Below are 25467 nucleotides of genomic sequence, written 5' to 3' on the forward strand. Positions count from 1 at the left end.
CGTGGCTTGCTCAAGGTCACTGGAAGACAGACCAGTCATTCCCCCGGGCCCGTCCTACAGATGCTGCCAACCGGGATGCCGGGAAAGAACACCATGGTCATGTCCTAGGAAGTCAGCAGCAGGGGCAGAACCAGAACACGGCTGCCATTTTCCTATATTGGTGCTCTTTCCACACAACTGCACTAAGACAACAGAAGGGTCAACAGTTCACACAGAGCTTTCATTTCAGCTCACAAGACAGTATCAGAAAGGAAGTTTGCAATCTGCGGCAGAAAGGGTGACGGTGGGACTTACATCCAGGGCATCCTGTGTCTCTTGTTTTGTTGGATTCATCTGATGTAACCGTTCATAAATCACTGTGTCAGCGCCTTTGCAATAAAGCCTGATGTTGCCTTCTGGGGTTCTCACTAGTAGTAAGAGAAGGAAAAGCAACTCATAAAGTTAGCTTTGATTTCTTAATAGAAAACTACATTTCTAAAGTTGATTTGAAGGGTGACTCTGCTAATAATTCACCATTAGTTTAAAATCATAAATGCACCTAGAAACACTTCCCTCTCAGCAAAGTCGGTAAGCCACTATCTACATACAATGAAATATAGTGAAATAAATATGAAAAGAATGCTGTTAGTCAGCTCAGCTTTTCCTATCCTTACTTATTCTCTCAGCAAATATTGACTGATTCCCTACTATGTGCCATGCCCTGTGCGAATATCTTCTATAATGCCTTCTTTGTCCATGCTGTAGGAATCTTTCTTACCTATAAACCTGGGACGCTTACTGCCTTTAATACTCAGACCAGAACATGACTCCTTGTGACCATTTTCTTGGATTTTTGGGTCTGTGATATAATGTAATGATAGTACGTGCCTCAGAGCTAACTTGATTTTGAGTTCAAGGTAAATGCCAGACGTGATAATCGGCCTAGATCAGTGCTAGGCACACAGAAAGCACTCAGTAAAATGTGCCCAATCAGAGTTCAGTAGACAGTTGAACTTGTATATTTTTCTTGGTGAAAAACTCAATCTCATAGTGGAGAAATCTCATGAACACTTTCTGAGCAATCAAACCTAACATCACGAATAACCCTGTGCTTCCAGATGTGATATGCTGGGAGGACACAGCACCAATCCACGCACCCTTCCTGCCAACGATGCGTAACTTGAATTCAGTCACGAGGGAATATCGGACAGATCCATTTGTCCGTATATATATATAACAGTTTCCCCATATGGAGACCAAAGTTAACAATCACCTACTGCAGTATGCAATCTTGGGTCTTGAACCAAGAAGGAAGGAAGAAAGAAAGGGAGGGAGGGAGGCAGGGAAAAGAAAATTTCTGGTAAAATCTGAAAACATCCTGCAGATTAGATAATAATATTGTCTCACACTGAATTTTCTGATTCTGATCATCGTATTCATGTATAAGTGAATGTTCTTGTTCATAGGAAATACCTACTTAGGTATTTAGGGGAAAGGAGCCTTAGCTCTGCAATTTACTCTCCAATGGTTCAGGAAACAAGAATCTGTATATGACGAAAATGACAACACATGGCCAATGCCAACAGTCGAGTTAGAGAATACAAGAGTTCTCTAAACCATTTTTGCAATTTTTCTGTAAATTTGAAATTGTTTCTAATTGTGAACTTAAAAATTTCAATATTGGGAAGCCACAGTGAATGGCAGCCTGCCCTGGAGATTCACTTCTGCTCCATCAGCACAGCCTTGCTTTCCTCTGAACCCCTGTCCTGCTGCTTCTCCCTTCCCTGCCGCCAAGTGTAGGGCAGACAGGCTCGGACGGCCTCACAAAACCAAAGCACATGTTACGGACCCACCACCCACTGTTACCACCGAAGGTTCTGCAGCCTGCAGCCGCAGCTCACATTGCTGAAGAATGTCAACATTTGCAAGACTCAAGATAAACTGCCATTGTCCCCGTGAGCGATGGACCCCATGCAGAATAAAGGGAAAAAAACGTGTTTCAAGAAGTCCATGGAAATCTCCCAGGAGCTGAGTGGTCCCTCCATCACCTGTTTTATTCTAGTGCCATGAAATCAAATGCATAAAAGGCAACCTCTCAATGAGCAATTCGCAGACACACTCTTGAGGGAAACCTACCAATTATAGACATTCGCTTCCGGTCACTGTTGAAGTCCAAAATGGCAAGAACACTGTAGGTCCTCTCGGTCCCCAATTCACTGATGGTGATCGTGTTCTGGGTCCTGGCGAGGAAGGCAAATCCAAAGTTCCTGGCAGCGCTCACCAGAGCGCCTTCGTCAGGAGAGGCCGCCTGGTAGTTGAGCTGACCTAACAAAGGAGGCAGGAGAGAAAACCAGAAAATCTGTAAAAACCAGACGGAGGGCTCACTGTTGAGGCTCACACGGGGGGCAAGGATGTCTCACAAAGCCCAACACATCCCCAAGAAAACAAATCATTGATTCTTAAAAAAAATTTTTTTTTTCAACGTTTATTTATTTTTGGGACAGAGAGAGACAGAGCATGAACGGGGGAGGGGCAGAGAGAGAGAGGGAGACACAGAATCAGAAACAGGCTCCAGGCTCCGAGCCATCAGCCCAGAGCCTGACGCGGGGCTCGAACTCACAGACCGCGAGATCGTGACCTGGCTGAAGTCGGACGCTTAACCGACTGCGCCACCCAGGCGCCCCACAAATCATTGATTCTTAAAGAGTATGCCAACATTAACACTTTTCTTTTTCTCTTTGTTTTAACGTTTATTTATTTTTGAGAGAGAGAGAGAGACAGAGTGCGAGCAGGGAAGGGGCACAGAGAGAGAGAGAGAGGGGCGGGGGGGAGACACAGAATCTGAAGCAGGCTCCAGGCTCCGAGCTGTCAGCACAGAGCCTGATGCGGGGCTGGAACCCATGAACAGCGAGATCACGACCTGGGGTGAAGTTGGACGCTTAACCGAATGAACCTCCCGGGCGCTCCAACACTTTTCAAACTTTATTGGTTTTATTTCTAATTACAAACAGTAATATAAACCAGAGGAAAGAAGACAAGTGTCCAGGAATAGGAAAACAAATTCCCAGACTGCCACCATTCAGAGGAAACACAGAGCCACTGGCTTGCTCTTAACATTCTTTCCGGTCCTTTCAAAAATGCCGAATTCGGTAATAGTTTCTATCATACGTTTACATTCTTGTTATTTTGACCCAATATTCTGAGCATATTGACATAACTTTAAAAATTCTTTCTAAACATTATTTTAATGAATGTAAACACGTCCCCATTTTTCCAATTATACGCACTTAGGCTATTTCCAAATTTTCTGCTCTCAAAAATAACATTGTAGCGACCATTTTGCAGGTGTATAAAGGTTTGACGGACTGTTTTCTAAGGATAGCTTCCTAGAGTGATAATACCGAGCTAAAGAAAACTGGTAATTTTGGGGGTACCTGACTGGCTCAGTCGGAAAAGCATGTGACTCTTGATCTTGAGGTCGAGAGTTCGAGCCCCACATTGGGCATAAAGATTACTTAAATAAGTAAAACATAAAGAGAGAGAATACTGATTTTTTCAAGTCTATTGGCATATATCAGTCATTTGTTTTCCAAAAGGTTGTATACTTTATCTTTGCTCTGGAAGAGTGTACTTTCTTCAGCATAGCCATATTAAAATAAAACCTCGACATTCATCAGTCTGTTCAACCTCTTGATGTTTAAAGTCAATTAATGGGAAGCTGCCTTCTCTTCACAAGGACGCTTCAACAACTGGAATAAATGTCACAACGTTGAGTGAAAGAAGCAAGACACGCAAGTCCACACTGCGTGATTCCGTCTACACAGACCACGAAACCGACAAAGCATCCCTGTGCTATTCCAGGTCAGGACTAGTGCCCCTCGAGGGGCAAAGACTGGAAGGGAACACCAGGGGATTTCTGGGGGATTCATAACGGTCGGTTTTTTAAAATCTGGGTGCTCGTGACACGGGAGGATTCAGTTTGTGAAAACCTACTGAACTACATGCTGGGCTCCGTGCACCTGTTGTACTCCAGTAAAAAGTTGAAAAAGATTTTCCATTTTTCGACTTTCGTTATTCTGCTTCAAAGCAGAAGGAAAAGTACTTCCACGGTCAGGTGAATGTTTACAGAAAAAAGGCATTTCCTTTTCCACCATGGTTTGAGCAGGAAGCAGACCATGGATGGATGGGCAGCTTTTGAAAACATCAGGCTACACAGAAGGAGAGGATGCTCCTGGGGGAATCGGCTATAGGGAGGGCTGTACCCCCGCACGCCTGCTCAGATGGCTCACTCCAAGTCAGTATCAATCAATTCCCAATTAGTAATTAAAGAGGACACTGTAGGTTGTTTTCTGCTCACCCAGAAAGGCATACATCAGAAGTTACGAATGTACACGCCAAATCCATCCATTTCCTCAAGCACACACGGCTGCCAGAGGGCAAGCTATTTTTTTAATGTTTATTTTGAGAGAGAGGGAGGGAGGGAGGGAGAGAGTGCAAGTGGAGGCAAGGCTGAGAGAGAGAATCCCAAGAAGGCTCCAACTCAGGGCTCGATCCCGTGAGCTCGAGACCACGACCTGAGCCGAAATCAAGAGGAGGACGCTCAACCGACTGAGCTGCCCAGGAGCCCCAGGAGGGCAAAATACTTAACGGGAGCTGAACAACCAGCAGTGGGGACACAGCCACTTCAGCAAGTGTAGCTGGCACAGTGATCTCCCCGCGTCATGCTGACGGCAAGCTTACTTCCAACAGAAAAAGAGCGACGAAATGATAAAAGGTGGTAACGTTCCCATGACTGAGACAATCATATCTGGAGCAAACACTGATATTGTTATCATGACCAAAAAAAACCCTTCCACTTGGTTCGAGCAATAGAGCCACAGAATTGCAGGCTAATGGAGACAGGAAGAAATTCAGAGAGCTGGTCCAAACTCCAACTTGATGTTTGCAGGAAGAAACCAGGACTAAAAAATAATCCTCTGCAGTCATTTCTGGCGAGAGCTCTTTTATTTACTCTACACTCAGAGGCAGCCAGAGAGGCATTGTTTTCTTTCATAAACTAATTTGCGGAGCAGGAAAACGGTGCCAATGAAAAAAGATGCTCAAACCGCAAATCCCGACTCTGGTGATTCTGACCCCGTAGCTTCCTCTGGCAGATACGAGCCCACCCCCTGGTCACCTGCCCCGAAACAAGTTACCTCTCAGACCACTCCTTCCCCTCAACAATCTCACCCCCTTCAAGTCACGCGCTGAATGCCCTCCCCACCCGCCCCCCCCCCATCTATGGCTTCCTCATCCTTCCCAAAGACCCCACCATAATCCAGACCCTCAGCTTCCAACCCAGTCTCCCGTGTCTCCAGGCTCCCGCCTCCTCAAACGCCACCTCTAATCACAGCACATCCTGACTTAATGACCTGCAGGTGAAGAAGAGGTCCCCAAGCCTTCCACACCCTGCTCTCACACAGCCTCTGCAGGAGGTAGGAATCAAAGAGGGCCCCAAGGACCCTTCCCTCCCCCCCCCCCCCCCCCCCCAGTATAACAGCATCTCCTTCCAGTTATTCAAAATGCTAGTCTAGGTACTGCTGGGAAGGGATCTTGCAGATGTAATGAAGGCCCAAATCAGTTGACCTCAAGACAGGGTGATTATCTGAGTGTTCCCAACCTAATTAGGTGAGTCCTTAAAGACACAGGGCTTTTCCTAGGGAGAGAGCTTCAAAGCATATAAGGGGTTCCACCGAAGAGGGATTCTCTCTTGCTGGCCTTGAAGATGGAGGGGGCCACGTGGCCAGGAAGAAGGGAGGCCTCGGTCCTTCAGCTGCGGAGAACTGAATCCTGCGCTCCCACGTGAGCTCGGAGGAGGACCCCGAGCTCCAGATGAGAACGTGACCGACCTTGATTTTGGGGAGATCTTGCGCAGAGAACCCTGTCATGCGTGCCCAGGCTTCTGACCTAGGGAACTATGAGCTAAAGAATGGGTGTCTTCAGCTACTGAGTTGTGGAAATTCAGTACAGTTGTGGAAAGTCAACAGAAACCCGATGCCTCCTCTCCACACTTTGCCCCCATGGGCCTCCACGGGGACTCAGCACTCGGGCCACACACACTGTCTGCTCCACTAGGCAGATGTGTATGGCAACAGGTATGAAAGGATTTCCTCCCTTCTCCTGTCGATGTTATGCGTAATAAAAGACTGACCAGTCTCCGTTAGTCTTACAAAGAGAGAGAAAACACAGGAGCAAGGCGCCCCACCCCAGGGATGGCAAGGGGATCCCACCGGAAGGGATTCTGACCTGCTGCCTGAGTCACACAGGTCCTTGTGCCTTCTGGGTCTGAATGTCCTTATCTATCATACCTGGAGGAGGGGTTCCCAAGGTCTTTCCAAGAGACCCTTTCAAGGTACTTCATGCATCAAAACCAATTTCTCTTTTAACCTCCTCCCACTAGAGATCAAGCCGTTCTCCATTCATAGTGGCTAGAGCAATGGCCCATCACATGCTGTGTGAGAGAAGTTTCCTCAGGAGGTACAATTCTCTGCCTCAGCAGACAGTGGGACAGAGACCAGCACAATGTGAGGTTGAAAGGAACCTTGAATTCCAACCTTCTGCTCACAACACTGAGGAAGTTGATGCTTGGACCGAAGATCCTGGTCTACACTGGGTGCTCCGGTAGGAACCAAAGCTGGGCTGGCCCATCTCCAGCCGAATAGGGCTCTTCCCATAATATCCCAGTGAAAAGAAGAGAAAATAGAGACCATAGAATTATATTTGCCCAAGTTGGCTGGTTAGCTCTCAAAATGCCACCCCCCCCCACACACACATACACAAAAGGATGAATAATTTCACTAATGAGTCAAGACCTAAAATAACCAAGTTGCTCAGAAAGATCATGCTTGATTCTTATCGTGTGAGTAAAACGTGGTTGTCTAGAAAACAGACTTTGACCTCTACATGGGTTATTCATGACCTGGCATGTCTGTCTTCCTCCACTTTGGCTGCTAATAACCTTCCATGTATCTGCCCCAATTTGAATTCCGCTGTCTCTTGCTTTATTGGACCATTATGCCCATGCTTGAAATGGATTTCTTTGAAATTTGCTGAAAGATAGCACATAGAGGTTTTACACATGCAGTTTTTCTGCGTATTCCCCCTCTGGAGATTTCGCACTTGCCACACACAAAAGCTCAGGGTCAGAAAACAGAAAGGCACCTTCCTGTGCTGCACTCACTCAAGTGCAGGAGGGGCAGGCAGCCTGCGCTTCCCTGCAGAAATGCCCAAAGGGTTCCATTTCCTCTTTCTATAACGCACAGGTGTGTAACTTAGTGTAATGTCCATATGTGAAAAAATGGCTTTCACTGACATCGGACAAATTTGCTAACACCAAGCTGGCACGAGCTGCATTTAAGAACTCTGCGAAGGAGGGGCACCTGGTTGGCTCAGTAGGTTAAGCGTCCAACTCTAGATTTCGGCTCAGGTCATGATCTCACGATTCGTGAGATCAAGCCCCACATCAGACTCCATGCTGCTAGCACGGAGCCTGCTTGGGATTCTCCCTCTCCCTCTCTCTCTGCCCCTCCCTTGCTCACTCTCTGTGTCTCTCAAAATATATAAATAAACATTTTTTAAAAAAGAATCTACACGTCAGCTTTGCTGGTTCCCATGCAAATACACGTTAATTATGCTCCTTCCGATGAAAAAGGCACCTTAAGGAAGCCGAGGCTCTGGCGGGTATTATTTCAAACCCCAAACATATCTGAATCTAGAAAATAAATTCTCTCTGAAATTATTTTGCAGTAAAGATTGTTCAAGTTCGAAGTCCAGCCACGATCCAGATAAGACTTGACTCTTCACGCTCAATAAACGTCAAGTAATAACAGGGCGGGAAGATTGTGATTCTTCTCGCATAATGCAAGAGTCAATCGTTTCTTTTAACGATAAGATTTCACTTGCAAAGTGATAAACGCATTGGGAGCTATCCCTGTGAAGAAGATGTGCATTTTCATAGACTGGGGGCTTGTCTCACGCTTTGCTGCCTCGTAGACCATCAGGGTGGGTGCTCACCCAGACGTGTCGTGCATATTACTCAACGTGCATTTGGGCGCCGGGCACGAGTTACCTGAAAACTAAAAACCTGGGCCCCCGTGTCTCAGATGCCAGGAAACACTCACCATCAATTCTGTCCACCATGACCGTGTGGCAGACTGCAAGCAAGAAGAAAAACTGCCGAACTTCCGACTCTTTCCCCGACTGGATTTGCTCGATAAGATAGTGGTCGTAAAACGCAAGCTTCCCGTCAGCAAACGTGTTCCAGCTGAAATCCACTTGCTGAAAGAGGTGGGGGAGGACGAGCAAATGTGATTTTAAAAACAACAGTGTGGGCTTAGCAAATGATAGAAGCTTCTCTTGGAAGCCGAGTCTTTATGGAAAATTTTTCTTAGGATTATAACGTACTTTTTATTTTTATTTATTTTTATTTTTATTTTTATTAAAAAAAATTTTTTTTTTCAATGTTTATTTATTTTTGGGACAGAGAGAGACAGAGCATGAACGGGGGAGGGGCAGAGAGAGAGGGAGACACAGAATCGGAAACAGGCTCCAGGCTCTGAGCCATCAGCCCAGAGCCCGACGCGGGGCTCGAACTCACGGACCGCGAGATCGTGACCTGGCTGAAGTCGGACGCTTAACCGACTGCGCCACCCAGGCGCCCCATAACGTACTTTTTAATGTGTCAAGAGGCTCACCCTTGTCTTAAAACAAAAAGACATCCTGTTGTGGGTTGAATTGTGTTCCCTCCACCCCCCAAAGATATGTTGAAATCCCAACTCCGGGTGGCTGTGACTATGACCTTATTTGGAAATAAGGTCTTTGGAGATATCATCAAGTTAAGATGAGGTCACACTGGAGGATGGTGGGCACTAATCCAATGTCTGGTGTCTTTATAAGAGGAGGGAAATCTGGACACAGACACAGATACCCAGGGAGAGCGCCATGTGACAATGGAAGCAGACATCTAAGTGTTGGGTCTATAAGCCAAGGAACGCCAAGGGTTGCAGGCAAGCACCAGAAGCTAGGAAGAGGTCAGGGCAGATTCTTCCCTAGAACCTCAGAGTGAGCATGGCCCTGCTGATACCTTCATTTCAGACTTCTAGTCTCCAGAGCTGTTGTAGAATTTCTGTTCTGTTTCTAGAATAGCTGTAGAATTTCTGTTGTTCTAAGCCACCCTTTTTGTGGTAGTTCATTACAGCAGCCATAGGCAACTAACACACCCCCAAACCCTCCCTTCAGTTAAAGGACTCACCTCTGTCTTGCTGTGATTGTTTTGAGAAGCGTCCCGATGGTCTCCTGAGAAACAAACAGGACAAGATAAATGGAGTCTTCCCCTGCGTGCAGAGGTCCCTCCTCCTCCCCCTGCTTTGGTTCTAAGGGTCCCGGCCTGTTGGGGACAGCTTTCAAGTTTAGAATGATTTTCACATTTTTCAAGAGTTGTAAAAACCAAACAGAACATAACAAAGAAGAAAGTCTGATACGAACCACCTTTGGCTTGCAATGGCTAGAAAATTTCCTATTGGGCTCTCTACAGAAGGAGTTTGCAGACCCCTGGTCTAGAGGTTCAAACACTGGTGCTTCTCTTGTTCCATACCGCATCCTCCTCTGGGGCCAGACCCCTGTCCTCTGAAGTGCTTTATCTATCCCCCAGCTAGAAAGGGACTGTCACCATGTACGTGAGAACCACTTCCTTAATTCCCCAGTGTCCCACCTTCTTCATGGGCTCCCACATCTGAGATGCCCCTTCTGTGAAAACATATTCATAGTATAGTTTTCTACAAGGAGAAAGCACAGTGTTCCTGTAGCTATTAAAAAATTGTATTAAGTCTTTATTTAAAAGTTAGAGCATTCGAATTGAATACAGTATTAGCCTTAATATTTTTGTTAATATACAGCATGTTTCAGAATATTAGAATGGAAATCACCTTTTTCAAAATAATCAGGTGACATACATATATAACATAAAATTTATCACCCTAACCATCTTTTTGAAGTTTATTTATTTTGAGAGAGAGAGAGAGAGAGTCTGCGAGCAGGGGAGGGGCAGAAAGAGAGAGGGGAAAGAGAGAAGCCCAAGCAGGCTCCATGCTGCCAGCACAGAGCCCGACGCGGGGCTTGATCTCATGAACTGTGAGATCATGACCTGAGCTGAGATCAAGAGTTGGATGCTTAACCAACTAAGCCACCCAGGCACCCTGACCTTAGCCATTTTTGTTTTAGTGTTTATTTCTGAGACAGAGAGAGACAGAGCATGAGCAGGGAAGGGGCAGAGAGAGAGGGACACACAGAATCCGAAGCGGGCTCCAGGCTCCGAGTGGTCAGCACAGAGCCCGACGCGGGGCTCGAACTCACGAACCGCGAGATCATGACCTGAGCTGAAGTCGGTCGCTCAATCGACTGAGCCACCCAGGCGCCCCAGACCTTAGCCATTTTGAAGTCTGTAGTTCAGTGACACTAGATACAATCACGCTGCTGCATAACATCGCCACCGTCCACTCCATAGCTGTTTCATCTGGTAAAGTCGCAACTTTGTACTCATTAAACAATAACTTCGCATCCTCTCTTGCCCCCGGCCCCTGGCAACCACCCATTCTACTTCCTGTCTCTATAAATTTGACTGTTCTAAGGCCTCATATAAGTGGAATCATACTAACTGCGTCCTTGTGTGTCTGGCTCATTTCACTGAGCACCCGGTCCTCAAGGTTTATCCACACTACAGCGTGTGTCAGAATGTTTTCCTTTCTTAAAAAAAAAATTTGTTTTCAAATGTCTATTTTTCAGGGGCGCCCGGGTGACTCAGTCAGTTAAGCATCCGACTTTGGCTTCGATCGTGATCTCGTGGTCCGTGAGTTCGAGCCCCGTGTCGGGCTCTGTGCTGACAGCTCAGAGCCTGGAGCCTGCTTCGGATTCTGTGTCTCCTTCTCTCTCTGCTCCTACCCTGCTCACACTCTCTCAAAAATAAACATTAAAAAAAAATTTTTTTAAGTACTGTGGCAAAAGAATGTAAAACACTGTATTAATAATTTTTAAAAAAGGTTTATTTTTTAGAGAGTGAGAGACAGAGCATGAGTAGGGGGGGCGGGGGTGGTTAGAGGGTGAGAGGGACAGAGCATCCGAAGCGGGCTCTGTGCTGATGGCACTCAAACCCGTGAGCCGTGACATCTTGACCTGAGCCAAAGTCGGACGCTCAACTGACTGAGCCAAGCAGGCGCCCCAGAATGTTTTCCTTTTTAAGGCTACACCAGGTTCCGTTGTATGTGGGACCACATTTTGTTTATCCGCTCATCCACTGACTCACACTTGGGTTGCTTCCACACTTTAGCTACTGTGAATAATGCTCATATGACTGTAGTTGTGCGAAGATCTCTTCCGGTCCCTGCTTTTGGTGTTTTCAGATCCCCTCCGAAGCCAGATCACATGGTAATTTTGTGTCTGATTTCTTGAGGAGTGTGTGCCTGTTTCTGACCTCTGACCTTTCCCACGCGTGCGTTCCCAGTGCCTCCAACAAAGCCACTTCAGGACTCGGCCCCAAGTGGCCACCGGGGCCATGCGCCCGGACGGCACCAGCAATTCTGGGACGGCAGGTGCTGGTCACGCGTGCTCAGGGATGGAGCGATGGCTTCCACTCACCATATATTTGCCCATTGATGCAGCACTTCTTGAAAGTCATGATGTTTTGCGTGAGCGTCCCTGTCTTATCAGAGAAGATGTAATGGATCTGCCCAAGCTGCTCATTCAGCGTGGTGGTTCTCGCCTTGGCAGGCGTGTCCTTCTCAGGATAGTACATCTGCAGGTCCCAGTTTATGAAGTAACTCTGTCCCAGACGGATCACCTCCACGCTAGGAAGGCAAGACAACACATTAGCGTGGACGGTGCTCTCCGACACGGGAGGCAGGCGGCGAGCTTTGTCTCGACTTGTGCGCACCACGGCGAGCTGCTCATCTGCCAAGAGACAAGGCACGTGGTGGCCCGTGGGTCAAGCCTCTGGGTTCTCCCGACCAGACACCTCCTTCTCCAGCTTCAGGGTCAACGCACCTCGTTTGGTGCGATTTCCCACTCATTCCTGACAACATCTGGCCACAGCACCCCACGCTCAGAACACAGCCCTGTGGGACGAGGGACATGGTGACGATGTGGCAATCTCTACTCTCTTTTCTCTCATTCCCATCACACTCGGGACACCTGGAATGGCCGTGTTCACCCCTGCCCCCGTCACTCCCATGTTTACCTCTGCCCCCAGTTGTCGATGAGGTTCCACTAGGTTACAGAATCGGTGTGCTTTTGGCAAATGACCCCTACGCTGTGATTCCACACCTTGAAAAAACATAGTGTTTTCTCCCCCTAAAGTCTTATAAGGTTATAGACTGTCCCGAATAAGACAGTCTAAAGGAATCATCACAATTTGAAAAACTCTAAGGGATTAAATATATCTCAGTTATAAGGAAGCTGTTTACATATCCAGCAATTGTTAACTGGGCAAGAGATGTCTTTATAATAAGTTAAAGAGGTGGAAAAAGAACTCCCTCCCTCCCCCTGTTAACATTTCCTGAGTGCCTACTATGTACAGACAGCATTCTAGGTATGGGGGGGGGCTCCCCAGGGAAACAAACCCAACAAAACCTCTGCCTTCTAATGGGGACAAATCCACAAACCTGTACATCTATCATGTGGTGAAAATCCCGCACAGAAAATCAAAGCAGGGTGAGGGCAGAATAAGGGATAGCGTGATATTTAAGACGGAGTGGTGTTTGAGCAGAGACCTGATGCAAATGAAAGAGCAACTATGTAGATAAGAGGGAAGAACGTTCCAGACAGAGACCAGAGCAGGTGCAAAGGCTCTGTGGCAGGTACTGGCACCCGTGAGGACTGTCAGGGAGGCTAAAGTTGGGGGAGACCAAGGAGGAGGTGGACGTATAAGAGGTTGTAGGAGCGAGGGGATGAACAGCACAAGACCCTGCTGGGCCTTGTGGGTCACAGTGTGGCCTCCATAATGAGTTTATCCTGAATGAAATGGAAACAAAGGGTAGAAAACAAAGCAGAACGACCTGATCCACCTCGTGCTGTAGAAGGACCTTTATTTCTAAGAGAAAGAAGGAAACCATGTTAGCTACATGACATGACTTTCTAAAACCAAAAATGACATACACGGTTTATAACGTACATTCATGGTTTCAGACAAAATAATCTGTTTGGTAGCTCCCTCCACAAAGGTAAATCTTTTTTTTTTTTTTTTTCAACATTTATTTATTTTTGGGACAGAGAGAGACAGAGCATGAACGGGGGAGGGGCAGACAGAGAGGGAGACACAGAATCGGAAACAGGCTCCAGGCTCTGAGCCATCAGCCCAGAGCCCGACGCGGGGCTCGAACTCACGGACCGCGAGATCGTGACCTGGCTGAAGTCGGACGCTCAACCGACTGCGCCACCCAGGCGCCCCTTTATTTTTGAAAGAGAGAGAGAGCGTGAGTAGGGGAGGGGCAGAGAGAGGAGAGACGCAGAATCGGAAACAGGCTCCAGGCTCCGAGCCATCAGCCCGGAGCCCGACGCGGGGCTCGAACTCCCGGACCGCGAGATCGTGACCCGGCCGAAGTCGGACGCTCAGCCGACTGCGCCACCCAGGCGCCCCCACAAAGGTAAATCTTATCTCAGGTTTCTGTGGTTGTTTCTCCTTTTTTAAAGCGACTGCAAACACATGGCTCCCCAGGGCTCTACTTACTAGTGAACGAGCAATGTTAACGACATGTAATAAGGTTAAAAATAAAACAAATGCACATGTAATAAAATTAAAATAAACTAAGTGCTCCTAATTACAGAAGTGTATGTGATCCTGTATGTCTCTGGGCTGTTACTTAATTGGAGGTCAAGGTAGACTCGGGCTGCTGGGGATATTCCAAGGCACAACTCCTCTTCCAATGGTCTAAAATCCAATCGATGAATGACGCGAACTTTGACAGTAAAGAAAGAAAAAAGTAAAAAAAAAAAAAAAAAGAAGAAGAAGAAGAAATCTCACTCAGCAAGGTGATCACTGTTTGTCACAGATATGACCCTGACTCCTTTATTACGGTTCAGATTAAGATAAGAAACAGAACATTTTGAGAGGCTGAATGAGGGCAGGGAGAGAGGCATTCCCAGCAAGCGTTTTACAGGCAATGGATGTACCAGGTGGTAATAAGGAAGACACAGAGAAGAGATTAGGAAGGCTCCTAAAAAGAAAAACAACTAAGTTTTCCCATGTCAGTCTAAATCTCCAGCTTTCTCCCAAGGCCCTTTCTGAAGCCTGGGCTTTGAGTCCACTGAGAAGCAATCTTACCAAGTGAGTGACTTCTGAACCCCGGTTGTCTTTATCTCTAAAGTGGTCAAGAAAGAAAGTGCTGTGCCTGGCACAGAACAGACACTCCACAGTTAATTTCCTCTCCCTATATTACCCCCAATTCTGAAATGAAGCTATTTTCTTACTTGTTCCGTATGACCTTTGAAACAGTTATTGATAGAGATGAAGGGGCAAAGTTGGGAAAATGTACTGCATTCTTCCTTAAAGCAAAAGGCCGAAGAGAGGACAGCCTTACCTGACATAGAGAGAGATGGGCACCATGGTGTTTAGAACAATGATGTAGCCCCAGAAATTTAGGAATCCGCGGTAGGAGGGTGTAAAGTCTTCTCCATCATAGAGGTACCAAGAATAATTGCCAACTTGAGCTTCCCAGTAAGCATGGCCGATGGCCAGACCAGCAGAAAGCAGAATGAGAACAACAAAGATCTGGAAGACATAACACACTGAAGTGTATTTGGAAGATCCATTGCCAACCCCCAACCCCCAGAATCTCATAGATGCTAATTAACCTCACTCAATACTCCAGCACATTTATGATAATTTAGTAGTCTGTAAACACAACACACTTAAAGGAAAAACAGTGCCTACGAAGGCTTTGAAAGCCTATTTGAGTTCTATGGTTGGTCGATTTATCCTACATAATACATATAGGTGCAGTTTTCTTCCCAAAACTATTGTTCGAAAGAGGAGGTTGGTGTCTTGTATGCAAATCCTTAAACATTCTCACATTACAGGGCATCCCATCAATTACTTTTACTTTGAATAATACCATACTGTTGGGCGAAGGTACCTTAGGATGAAATAACTTCAGATAACGCTGACCTGGGACATTTATGGAAAATAGTTGATGGAAATAACTTTTTAAGAGAGAACATAAGGGAATTTCACGCCGATTCAGGTAATTATTCCTGAAGACTTCATTACCACTTAAGGTTTAGACCATTTCTGAAGCGGTACAGTGAGTATTCTGTGATGGAAATGACGAGTATATACTTCTGGGATGAATGCAAACACCGACCATCCCAGTGGTATTCGGATAATTGTGGTAGGAAGACGATTTCCAAGGCCAGATTGAAATTTCTGGCCACAGATTCCAAAAGTGCTATATCTCAAAACCACAGGGCTCAGGATGAGAGAGGAACTCGTCGTGAGTACTCTGGCCATAACCGGGACAATGACACGGAAGGTGCACATGAAAAGTTTTCACGAAATGGGAGACGAGAGAAAAAAAGAACTGTTTCTTTAATGTCATTACTTTTATACGCCTTTAAATGTGTATATGTAATTAAAGTATGGTAAGTGTTTGGCGTCTCTAAAAACGTATGCATTCAAATTAAGCTAAATACTTGGGAAAAAAAATTAGTTCTCATTGGGAAATTGGAGCACTGCCCAACATCTTGGGGCTGGGCCTGAGACGCTGGCCTGCTTGCAAGGTGGGCCTTTGGCCGGCATCTAGGAACTTAGATTTTGGAACGGTTTCCTCTCTTCCTCCCCCTTCCTCTCCTTATTTCTTATTCCCTGATAAGAACGGCTCACGGTGCCTGTTTGTGTAAAACAATATGGTTTATGCTGATCCCCTACGTTCCTTCAGGGAATCTGGAATTTGGGTACACCCCTGGCAGATGGGGCCTGTGTGACCAGATCCCAATAAAACCCCAGGCACTGAGTCTCCAATGGGCTTCCCTGGTAGAGACAACATTTCACATGGGCTGTCACAAGTTGTTGCTAGGGAAATGGAGGGTGTCTTGCCATGTGACCCTACTGGGAGAAGACTCTTGGAAGCTTGCACCTGGCTTCCTCCAGACGTTGCCTCATGAGCCTTTTGCCTTTGCTGATCTTGCTTTGTAAATAAGTCACAGTAAGTCATAGCTATGAGGGCAACTAGATGTTTTATTCTGTGAGTCCTTCCAGTGAATCATCAAACCTGGGGGTGGTCTTGGGGGCCCTCAACGCACTTTCTATTTAGCCTTCCCTTATATTTAGACTTGTACACTACATGCTGGGGAGGAAAGTTTGCTTTTAAGAGAACTACCCCCGTGGGAAACTAACAGCAGTAAAATCAACCTTATGTTGACAGGAGCCCGGCCCCACTAACTTATCTCAGGCTCCCTGGTTTTCCAACTGGTCACTCCAGTTGACAAAATACTCAACCATTCAGGGGACCCTACAAGTGGAACCTCGGTTCCCAAAAGGATTCTCCGATTAGAATATGGCGTTTCTGAGGAAAAGTAAGAGAGTTCTCTCTCTTGGAATGCCTCACGCATTTTTCTACCTGGCCTGCAGAGGTTAAGATTTCTCTACATAAGAAAAACATACAACAAAATTAGAGTAAAAGATAGTAGTCTAGCCTCTCATCTACTGGAACGGAAAATAAATACCGTATAAACCATGTAGTTCATCAAGTAATCGATTTTAGTTCTTTTGAATCTGGTTTTCCCACTATTTTTCATTATTTTCGTGTCAGCACCTAAAAATGGAAAATTCAATACAATCAATAGTTGGGAAAGTCAATGCTTCCTTTCATTTCGATGGAGAATGAACAGAAGAGCAATCCGCTCCTTTAAATCTTAAAAGCACATATCAGGGGCGCCTGGTTAAGCGTCCGACTTCAGCTCAGGTCATGAACTCACGGTTTGTGAGTTCAAGCCCCACATCGGGCTCTGTGCTGACAGCTCAGAGCCTGCAGCCTGCTTCGCAGTCTGTGTCTCCCTCTCTCTCTGCCCCTCCCCTGCTCGTGCTCTGTTTCTCACTCTCAAAAATAAAATAAACATTAAAAAAAATCTTAAAAGCACGTATCACACCAATTTCCCAAGAAACTCTGAAATTACCTGCAAAAATGACCAATCCATGGCAGAAGTCGGTGTTCCTAATTACACAGCCACGTAATAAAATTTTATCAGCATCCAAAGGAAAACTTGTGTTTCTCCAAAATAGCGTTCCTGTAAACTTATCCAGTCGGTTATTGGGTTCTTCACATTCAACGAAACCTTCAGAAAAATATGATTCACATAAGTATTCACACATGAAAGATTTTCTGGTTTTAATTAATTGGGACTGAGTTGAACAACTAAAATTGAAAACAAAGTAAGGCATGTCTGCACAAACCATCAAATGCTGCCAGTGAATTTTCTCTCTGGAGACACTGGTGTGTGATTTCCAGCGCCATTTTGAACTTGAGATTGGTTTCTCTAAAGGGAGAGGGAGAAAAGGAATTGAATGAACAAACTCAGGATCTCAAAAAGGCACATAAGAAAAATTGTGCAAAGTAACGCTAGGTATACCTGGAAGCAGAAGCCAGATCATTAGCTTTTCCTATTTTCGAACTCTCAGTTTGCCTTGGAACTTGGAGTTTAGTGAGGTTATTTCCTGAACTACAGAAAAACTCCTGACTTGGAAGATGCTGGTCCCCTTTGCTGTTTGTTTTTGTGGAGCACTATGAATGGGACGGAGGCATTTACAAGCTTCCTGTCCTCCTTCTTACTAACCTCTTACTGCCAGTCTAGACTTAACTACCACACTGCTATTTAAAAACTTAGCTTCTAGGGGTGCCTGAGTGGCTCAGTGGGTTAAGCCTCTGACTCTTGATTTCAGCTCAGGTCATGATCTCAAGGTTGTGAGATTGAGCCCCACATCAGGCTCAGCGCATTGGGATTCTCTCTCCCTCTCTCTCTCTCTCTCTCTCTCTCTCTCTCTCGCCCCTCTACCATTCATGTGCTGGTGCACCCTCTCTCTTGCTCTCTCTCTCTCAAAATAAATACACTTAAAAAAATTTTAGCTTCTTCACATTAAGATGATTCTACAAGACGTATTTGTTACAGAAAGTGCCTGGACTCTATCAATCTATTATTTTCCAGAGTGAACAACTGGATCCCCTATTTTTGAAAGATACTTCTATCTAGAAAATTAGGAAAGGAGGTGGGAACCTTACCCTCCAATACTTGGTATGCCCACCCACAGAGCAGGGAAGGGGTGTGCTCAGGGACACAGAGAGTCAGGCTGGGCATCGGGGCGGCGATGCTGTCTGCACATGACAGACGTTCTTCTGCAGCCTCCACGAAGATAGACTCGGGGGTTTCCATATATTCAGAAGTTGACTGTGGCCCTCGACCTCCCCATTCTGTTTGTTCTGACAGGGCACGTAGGATTTGCTACCTTCGGAAAGCTTCCGAGTCTCTCACTCATGGGGATAATAGCTGTTTTATAGGGATGATTGATCACCTGACTAATTTATAGACCAAAGACAGACCTGGTTGCACCGAGATGGTCTCAGCGCTCCACAAACAAGTTACGCGCATCGAGGGTGTGAGGAGGGGTGTTCGTATCAGAGGGGGCGATGCAGACACTAACCTGGGCAGCCAGCACAGGCGAGCACCGTCCCAGCCCTGCCACTTACTAAGTGACCTCGGGCTGGCGACTTCACCTCCTTGTGTCTCACTTTCCTCAAGGGCAATGTCAAGGTAATAATCTCATCGTGTCGCTGAGAAGATTCAGTGAGCTAACACATGAAGCTAATGCAACTTAGCAGGCACTCAATGAACGTATTCAAAACTGGTCAAAAACAGACCATTCTGTTATGCGATTCCCATAAGGGCTCCTATACTAACCAAAGCCAACAAAGGGAAAACTCAGAGTCGTCCACTGGCAAGCACTTTAAAAAATCGGTTTTCTCGGAAATTCATTACTGTGATCGTCCTTCACACGTGTGTGGACACTGCTCAGCTGTACGCAAAGGGCTCACGTGTCCATCCCTTTCAACCCTCCCTACAAGTGGGGGGAAGGGCAGGCGTGAGAGCCCCACTTTACAGATGGAATTGAAAAAAGAGAGGTTGGTCTGCTAGGGACACTGCGGGACAGCCAGCAAGGGGTAGAGGCAAGGCTAGATCTCGGGGCTTCCCTTCTGATGCAATTTTCGATGCAACGAATGCGCCTTTAACGGTCGGCCTGAACACGGGCCCAGCCAAGACCCGCTTACCCATCCAGTTCAGCTGTTTCGACGTAGCAGAGGCTGTTGGGCTCGGAGCTGGACAGGAGCAGCGTGTCGGCCTGTGCAAAACAAGACACATCAACGATACAGAACATCCCCAGGCCCAACTGAGCGCCCGCGGAAGACGGGAGGATAATAGATGAGGGACGCGGGGCTTCTTCACTTACGGGAATAAAATCATTCTTTTTCAGCCGAATGACGTCTCCAACTTGAATCTCTTTCCACTTGGCAATCTTGAACCTAAATGTCAAAAGGAATGAGAGTTTACAGGCCTTTCAAAAGTTACTGGCAAAGGATTTGGAATTATTCTCTCTAGGAGCCAATGATTTCTGGGGAAACGTGAAGAGCCCAGAAAAAAGGTTTCCTGAAACGTCGGCCAATTTCATGATGAAACCCCATGAAGTGGTCACGTGAATCACAGTATCCTCTGAAGGGAGCGGTGATGATGGTAATGACTTTGATGTGTTCTTTCCGTGTGGCGTCATGGCAGGAAGGCTCGATGGGGCTACTCAAACGTGTGGCAAGGAGCTACTGGGCTCCTCCTATCTTTTTGCTCACGTCCTGTGCTTCCAGTCTCCTGTTCTCTTGCCTCTGGGTTGTCAATCACCTGCTCAGGACGCAGGACCCAAGTGGCTCCTGCACGGGCCACCTGGAATCCTCAGGGAACTTTAGAGCATGCCTCCTCCCTATTAAGTTGCCTTTTCAATGAGCACGCATTGCTTTTTTCATAAGCCTAATAAGGACACTGATCAAATGCAAAATAAAATTAAACAGATGACTATTTTTCTGTCTTAAGTTTCACAGGAAAGAGCCATTTAAATGTCTAACAAATCAACATTTTAAAAAGTTTTAAAATACAGTGGTCTGTGTGAAAACTTTTCACACATAGAAAAGATACCCATAACAGAGATTATGAATCTATCACAACTAATAAACTTAGTATTTTTGGAGGCAGAACTCCAATTACCATGTTTGTCCTCCCATTAATTCATGGATAAGAGAGACCTGGAGATTGAAACTACAGTTTTGTTTTCTCGTTTATTAAAAAAAATTTTTTTTAATGTTTTTATTTATTTTTGAGACAGAGAGAGAACATGAGCAGGGGAGGGACAGAGAGAGACGGAGACACAGAATCTGAAGCAGGCTCCAGGCTCTGAGCTGTCAGCACTGAGCCCGACACGGGGCTCGAACTCACAGACTGTGAGATCATGACCTGAGCTGAAGTCGGATGCTTAACCGACTGAGCCACTCAGGTGCACCCCCCCCCACTTTAAAAAAAATTTTTTTTTAAATGTTTTTATTTATTTTTGAGACAGTGTCTTTTCATTTAAAAAACACTTTAAATATACGCTTATACCCCAGCGTGACCAATTTTATTAGAATCGAACACACACTTCTCCATCTCAGGATTTAAAAAAAAGAATTTGGCTTATCTTTCAATAAATTAAGTTGTAGTTGGTTTACATTTCGGCATCTCTAAAACTGTAAATTAGAATTTGCAAATGGGTGTCAAATTATAAACGAGCAAGTTAAGAACCTTCCTGCCACAGCTCTTTGGGGGTGTGAGTGGCAACTGTGTTGAGCCTTTCCACTGTGACATCTGGTTTCCCCTTGGGAGGTCCCGCTGCCCTGCCCCACAATGCGCAAGTCCCCACACAGCCTTGACCCTCCTCTAGGGGGAGCTGGAGCCGTGGCCCTATCAGACATGCACTCTGACCCCCAGATTCAAGGCCACTCAGAGCTACTCCTTACCAGTGGAGTCAGCCAGGTTGTGAGCCATGGCCACAGTTGTGCGGGCTGGCTAAGAACCTACTGCTCTTCATCAGAGCAATTCTAAGTGATTTGAAAGGTACCCTTCAGAACAGAATCCATTTATTTGGGAGGGGAAAAAAGCCATCCCAACAGATGTATAGGCTGACGCAGTCTATCTCCAAATTAGACACAGTGGAACAGTGCCTGCAAATCACCTTATTTTTCTCAGTGTTGACACAAAAAAAGTCTTTGAACTGGGCCTTCATCACTGTTTTTTTTTCTTTTTAGGGAAGTACAGTGGGCATACAATAGCCTACAGTTTCAGGTGGACATCATAGCGACTCGACATTTTCTTAGTCGCTATTTTTAGCACTTGACTTTGTGGTTCTGCCTCCAGGCGCTTGCTCAAAAAACAACTCATTACTGGTCACAGTGGACAATATTTATTTAACATTTATTGAGCCCTTTCTGTGCGTTGGATACTCTGATGGACAAAAAACAACCAGTTACCATCAAGACAGTCCCCTTGAGGAACTTATAGTTCAGGACAGAAGGGAAAACACCTACACAGATAATTCTCTTTTTTTTTTTTTTTTTAATTTTTTTTTTTTAACATTTATTTATTTTTGAGACAGAGAGAGAGACAGAGCATGAATGGGGGAGGGTCAGAGAGAGGGAGACACAGAATCTGAAACAGGCTCCGGGCTCTGAGCTGTCAGCACAGTGGCCCGATGCGGGGCTCGAGCTCACGGACCACGAGATCGTGACCTGAGCCGAAGTCGGCGCTCAACCGACTGAGCCACCCAGGCGCCCCTCTCTGAGTATGTTTCTAGACGTACTTATCCGTTCTTGTAACTAAGTTAAGGAAGACACAGTACCTGCCATCCTTAATGACTTCACACGTCCTATTATTGATTTCATTATCCATTTTATGGCGAGCCTTTAGAAGAGAGGAGGGCAAAGGTTATTTGAATATTCTCCAAACATGAGATATTAACGCCAAACTAAGATAAGCTCACAGCAGGGAGGAGAAAGTTGCCCCAGAAATCCTTACCACGTCGTCCACCAGGTCTTTGATGGCCGTGATGCCCAGCACCAGGAGCAAGGGCACCAGGGTGGTGTACCATGCCAGGGTCGTGATTTGAGGAATTGCCTGAAAGAAATACCAGGTAGACGTGTGTGCCCACGAAGGCACGGCATCTACAGGTAACTGCTGATTCTAACCTCCAAGCCTACATCCTGTAGGGCAGGTAGGAAAGTCACCGAAGCCTCCAGCCGACCACCTTCTTGCCGCCCTCTTTAGCTTATGGCCTCCTGGAACAGGCCCCAGAGAACAGTGGCCCCTGAAATTGTCTCGTTGCGACCTTAACTGGACACCAGGGGGGCTAAAAGAGAACTGCTCCAAACTCTTTGTGAAAATCGTAACTAACGGGAGGGAGGGCCGTGTGGGGAGCTGGGACAAGTAGTCCTTCAGCTTTTATAGGGAATGCATGTAGCAGGCTGTCCACTGCTGGTTGCTTAGCCAGGGGTCTCTGAGGGTCTCATGATGGAGGCAAGGACGGCAACAGGTAGTAGCTGCCTCTGAAAGCCAGTGATTGCACTGGGCCTCGGAGGAAGCCTTGCCTCCATTAAGACAGCCTTGAAGTTGGAACAAAAGATTGGGAAGCGAGTTTAGTAAAGATCTCTTGTAACCATCCTACGGATCATCAGGTCACATGACGTAGTCGTTAAAACGACAGGCTGGGGGCGCCTGGGTGGCTCAGTCGGTTGGGCATCCAACTTTGGCTCAGGTCATGATCTCGCGGTCCGTGAGTTCGAGCCCCGCGTTGGGCTCTGTGCTGACAGCTCGGAGCCTGGAGCCTGTTTCAGATTCTGTGTCTCCCTCCCTCTCTGACCTTCCCCCATTCAGGCTCTCTCTCTGTCTCAAAAATGAATAAACGTTAAAAAAAAAATTAAAAAATAATAATAATAAATAAAAAAAATGAAATGACAGGCTTTGCGGTGAAGTTCCTGGATCCAAGTCCTGCCCCACTCTCTCGCTTAGGGCTTCGGGACTTTGAACAAGCTCCGGTGCCTCATGGGCCTCAGTTTCTCTGAAAATGGAGGTTATGATAGCATTTACATCACAGAGTACCAGAATTAAGTGAAGTAACCAGCAAAGGGCTGTCTAAAGCTATTACTATCACTTTAACTTAAATTGCTAGAACTTAAGAGAAGATGATTGGGGGTTGCTCGAAAGAGAGAACGGTCATTTGCCACAGTATTATCAATGTAACTCCCCCTTTTCCTTGCTAGAAGGAAAGAAGGGAAGACTGGCCCACTTATGACATAGCAGTACCTTCAAATTTTAGTGTTGTCTCCACGTGGGCCGGTTTCAGAGGTCCCTCTTGGTAACAGGAACATTCTATACTGCCAAGCCAGTAGATCTCATACCCTACTAAATCTGTTGGGGATCCGGTTCTCCCTCCTGCTTCCTCGCCGCTCCCTGCTTCCCCCATCCCCACCCGGACACACACACGTTCCCATTTGCATGAAACCCTCTTCGGTAAATCCCAGCAGATGAGACGGTTTTCCAAATCCGAGGCTTGTTGTCAAGTGCTAAAGGTTGATAGTCTGGTAACTAGAGGGTGTAGAGTTCCCTCGATTATAACAACGATTTCTAGATAGGTAAAATTAACACTCTCTAGATAAGTGGATCCTTTGCCACAATCAAGAAAAAAAAAAACAGCCTCAGGAAAGGAATAGGCCTTTTGTCAACCCAAAAACCAACTCACAAAAATAATCTATTGAGAATTATGACCCAAACATTGGTACAAATAAATAATATTCTTGACGAAATTAAGCACCTACATGAAAAACAAAGGGCAGGCACACAATAAATAGAATTTTAGGGTACAAATAATTGTACAGTGTGAAGGTTTTAATTGTATTCACTTCAGGGAAACCAGTTTTAACATTCACATTAGTACGCGACTGATTTTTTTTTTTTTAATATAGAATTAAACTCTTTCCATTTGCTTCCTTCCCCTGTTTATTTAACACTGTCGAGCTGGTTCTGTATGAGGCACTATTTCCTTGTGTGCAAAAAGCCTGATGTTAATACAACAACTTTTAAGATTACATGTGTCCACAACTTAAATGTTACTGAGTCATCATAACTCAAAACAGATTTAAGATATCAAAGGGCATTACCTGTAAGATAAGAAGGACCAGGAAATAGAAATTGGCTGCTCTCTTAAACTGCTCAAACAAATTCATTGGTAGAAAGGTAAAGGCATTATACTTGTACGTTTTAATTGCGTTACTCTGTTGGGAAAAGAAAAAAAAAATGAGAGGGTCATTCTACATGGGGCCGCGCTTTTATCCTGATGGATACACCCCTGTGAAAATCACTAAAGCCTGATGGCCCACAGGGACACAGGGACACGGGCCAGGAAGACACCGAGATTTCCTTTACGCTTTTAATTCTAATCAGCCCTCAGAATGACTCCTTGGAGGCTTAGGTCAGAGACAGCAACAAGCAGCAGACATTTCACTTCAAAGGTCTCTGTGGCAAATCTGACTGAGCAAACGGACACGGCTGGAAGATTCCTGGACTCCTCAGAGCCTCTTAGAAAATAGGGCAGGGGCGCCGGGGTGGCTCCGTCGGTGAAGCGTCCGACTTCAGCTCAGGTCATGATCTCATGGTTCGTGAGCTCGAGCCCCCCGTCGGGTTCTATGCTGACGGCTCAGAGCCTGGAGCCTGCTTTGGATTCTGTGTCTTCCTCTCTCTCTCTGCCCCTACCCCGCTCATGCTCTGTCTGTCTCTCTCTCTCTCAAAAATAAGCAAACATTAAAAACAACAATAAAAAAAAAAGAAAACAAGGCAAAGGGAGACGTCAGCCCGAACGACGACGCTGGAAAAGGAACACTCTTTTACTGAAGGGGGATGAAGTCTACTGTGTAAAATAAAAGACACTGTTGTGTGTTGAATCGTGTGCCCCTTTTAAAAGATATGCTCACGTCCTAACTCCAATAGCTGTGACTGTCATCTTATTTGGGAAGGGGGTCTTTGCAGCTGTAATCAAGTCACAGTGACGTCACGCTGGATGAAGGTGGGCCCTCATCCAATGTCTGCTGCCCTTAGAAGAAGAAGAAGGAGAGGACAAGTGGACACAGACATAGGGACACACGGGGACAAGGCTGTGTGGAGACAGAGCCGGGGAGTGGAGGGATGTGTCCACAAGCCAAGGAAGGCCAAGGATTGTCGGCAACCTCCAGAAGCCGGGACAGAAGCCTGGAACAGATGCTGCCTCAGACCCTCCGGAAGGAACCAACCGGACTGACACCTTGATTTTGGACTCATGGCCCCTAAACTGTAAGAGAATACATTTCTGTTGTCTTA

At 46.1% G+C, this 25467-nt stretch overlaps 1 protein-coding gene across 1 annotated transcript in view; it reads right to left on the reverse strand.

The window, feature by feature from the left end:
• The window catches only part of ATP8B1 (ATPase phospholipid transporting 8B1), a 127235-nt gene that overhangs the window by 21009 nt on the left and 80759 nt on the right, over positions 1 to 25467 (reverse strand). The window contains exons 4-17 of the mRNA XM_043558962.1: positions 24276 to 24389; positions 22138 to 22236; positions 21962 to 22023; positions 19499 to 19571; positions 19320 to 19390; positions 17453 to 17535; positions 17176 to 17334; positions 16726 to 16814; positions 14583 to 14773; positions 11647 to 11855; positions 9269 to 9312; positions 8139 to 8295; positions 2116 to 2304; positions 295 to 407 (exon numbers count right to left, since the gene is read on the reverse strand). Of these exons, the coding sequence (XP_043414897.1) occupies positions 295 to 407; positions 2116 to 2304; positions 8139 to 8295; positions 9269 to 9312; positions 11647 to 11855; positions 14583 to 14773; positions 16726 to 16814; positions 17176 to 17334; positions 17453 to 17535; positions 19320 to 19390; positions 19499 to 19571; positions 21962 to 22023; positions 22138 to 22236; positions 24276 to 24389 (1653 nt within the window). The remainder of the gene's footprint in view (positions 1 to 294; positions 408 to 2115; positions 2305 to 8138; positions 8296 to 9268; positions 9313 to 11646; positions 11856 to 14582; positions 14774 to 16725; positions 16815 to 17175; positions 17335 to 17452; positions 17536 to 19319; positions 19391 to 19498; positions 19572 to 21961; positions 22024 to 22137; positions 22237 to 24275; positions 24390 to 25467) is intronic.

Source organism: Prionailurus bengalensis, chromosome D3, assembly GCF_016509475.1.
Source record: "Prionailurus bengalensis isolate Pbe53 chromosome D3, Fcat_Pben_1.1_paternal_pri, whole genome shotgun sequence".
Taxonomy (NCBI): Eukaryota; Metazoa; Chordata; class Mammalia; order Carnivora; family Felidae; genus Prionailurus; species Prionailurus bengalensis.